We start from the raw sequence: 2,166 nt of genomic DNA on the forward strand, positions 1-2,166 counted from the left end.
TGTCTAAAAAGAAGTCACTTGAAACTGTGCAATCTGTCGCACTAACTGAGGAGTCATGTTCTTATTTGACTGATACTGTACCTTATAAGCTAGAAGACCTAGGTAGTTTTTCAGTCCCATGTAGTATTGACACCTTTTCTATTGAGAAGGCCTTGTGTGACCTAGGAGCCAGTATTAGTGTAATGCCCTTGAGTCTTGCTAGGAAGTTGAAATTGACTAGGTTTGCAGTTACCAACATGACAGTACAGATGGCTGATCGATCTGCGGTCCAGCCTATAGGAGTCTTAGAAGACATTCCTGTGTAAATAGGAAAGTCCTGTTTTCCTGTTGACTTCGTTGTACTAGATATGCCCGAGGATGCCCACATTCCTATCATATTGGGTAGACCATTTCTGCACACTGCTGGTGCAGTTATAGATGTTGGTTCAGGGACTCTGACCTTCAAAGTAGGTAAGCATTCCATTGTCTTTGCCCAGACAGCTAAGAAGAAAGACCCCATGTGTCCAGTCACTTGTAATACGGTTTCTGAAAAGAAATCCTATTTTGTGCTTCTTGATATGCCCGACTCTATGCCTGTTTCTGCTATAACACCTCCGCCCCAGATTGGGAGCAAATTGGAGGAAGATTCTTCTGTTTTGGATGTTGCAGGAGCTGGTTTGGGGAAGGAAGAGCCGCATGTTACTCCAGCTGTGAAGGAGCCAATCGTTCAAAGAGGCGGCTTAGGATGTCTTAGCTATGGCACAGATGAGGAGCCCGATGAGGAGCCAGTCAAAGTGACGGAGTCCGACTTGGATTTTGATGAGCGGGAAGAGGTCATTGATTGGGGAGATGCTGAAGCTGTTGATCCATTGAGTTCTGCAGATGTCGGAGATGCTGAGAGTGCCGCTGTGGAGATGAGCACTATGGAGGCTACTTCTTGTAGCCAGAAGCCGAGCAAGTGGGCCATTCCGTGGCCATTCTTGATCAACTATTAGTTGATTAAGACTTTTTCAAAAACTATTCATTTTATTGTTTTTAGACTTTTTATTGCTTTTGTGTGCGCGAGACTTCGCATTTTAATAAGTTTGCTTAGGATTTTAAATGCTTTAGACTTTACATTTGGGTTTTGCGCCCTGCTACCCGTGGGGAGGCAGAAGAAGGGATGCTGACAATAACGGGGAGTCAGGATAGCGAGATATGGACCTTATACATTGACGGACCCTCAAATGTAAGGGGAGCTGGTGTAGGTTTGGTCCTTCAATCACCTAAAGGTGTTATGACAGTACAAGCTGTTAGGTGTGAGTTCAAAGCAACCAACAACGAAGCTGAGTATGAAGCCACTTGGGATGCAGATGGCGTCGGGGCTTAAGGTGAGGAACCTGAGGGTTTATAGTGACTCCTTACTTGTGGTGTATCATGTAAACAACGAATATGTGGCACATGATTCAAAGATGATAGCCTACTTGAAGATAGCCACAGAGCAAAAGTCAAAGTTTAGAACGTTCAAGATAACTCAGGTGCCGCGAGATCAGAACGTGGAGGCAGACGCCCTGGAAAAGTTAGGGGCCATCTTCCAGCCCACAAAACTGTCAAATATACCTATCACCCATGTATTGACCCCAGCCATCCAGAAGGAGCCAGATCAGAATCCGGTGAAAGAGGTCAGTACACATGCGATATCGCAGGAGCCGGACTCGGTTTCCATAGTAGGGCAGCAGGATCCGGATTGGAGAGTACCGTACATAAATTGGCTAAGGGATGGGACACTCCCTGAGGATAGAAAGGAAGCACAAAGTTTCAGAATAAAAGCCTCCAGATATATCTTGATTGATAACGTCCTCTTTAGAAAATCGTTGGCAGGACCATGCCTCAGGTGCTTGAACAAAGAGGAAGCAGAAACAGTGTTGCACGATGTACACGGCGGAGAATGCGGGAACCATGCTTGAGGACGGAGCCTGTCTAACAAAATCTGGAGACAGGGGTATATCTAGCCCACTATGCGCATGGATGCCATTAATCATGCCAAAGGCTGTGAGTCATGTCAAAAGGCGGCTCCAGCAATCCACCAGCCAGCAGAACCAATGCATCCGATTATCTCTCCATGGCCATTCATGATGTAGGGCATGGACATAGTAGGTAAGCTACCCAGGGCTCCAGGAAACAGAGTGTATATGCTGGTTATGACTG

General features: G+C 46.1%; 1 protein-coding gene across 1 annotated transcript; it reads left to right on the top strand.

Annotated features, from left to right (window-relative positions):
* The first annotated feature begins 1,331 nt into the window (after positions 1 to 1,331).
* Positions 1,332 to 1,925, top strand: LOC141630159 (uncharacterized). The gene has a single exon (XM_074443025.1). The coding sequence runs from the start codon at positions 1,332 to 1,334 to the stop codon at positions 1,923 to 1,925; it is 594 nt and encodes a 197-aa protein (XP_074299126.1).
* The last annotated feature ends 241 nt before the right edge of the window (positions 1,926 to 2,166 follow it).

Source organism: Silene latifolia, chromosome Y (genome assembly GCF_048544455.1).
Source record: "Silene latifolia isolate original U9 population chromosome Y, ASM4854445v1, whole genome shotgun sequence".
Lineage (NCBI taxonomy): Eukaryota > Viridiplantae > Streptophyta > Magnoliopsida > Caryophyllales > Caryophyllaceae > Silene > Silene latifolia.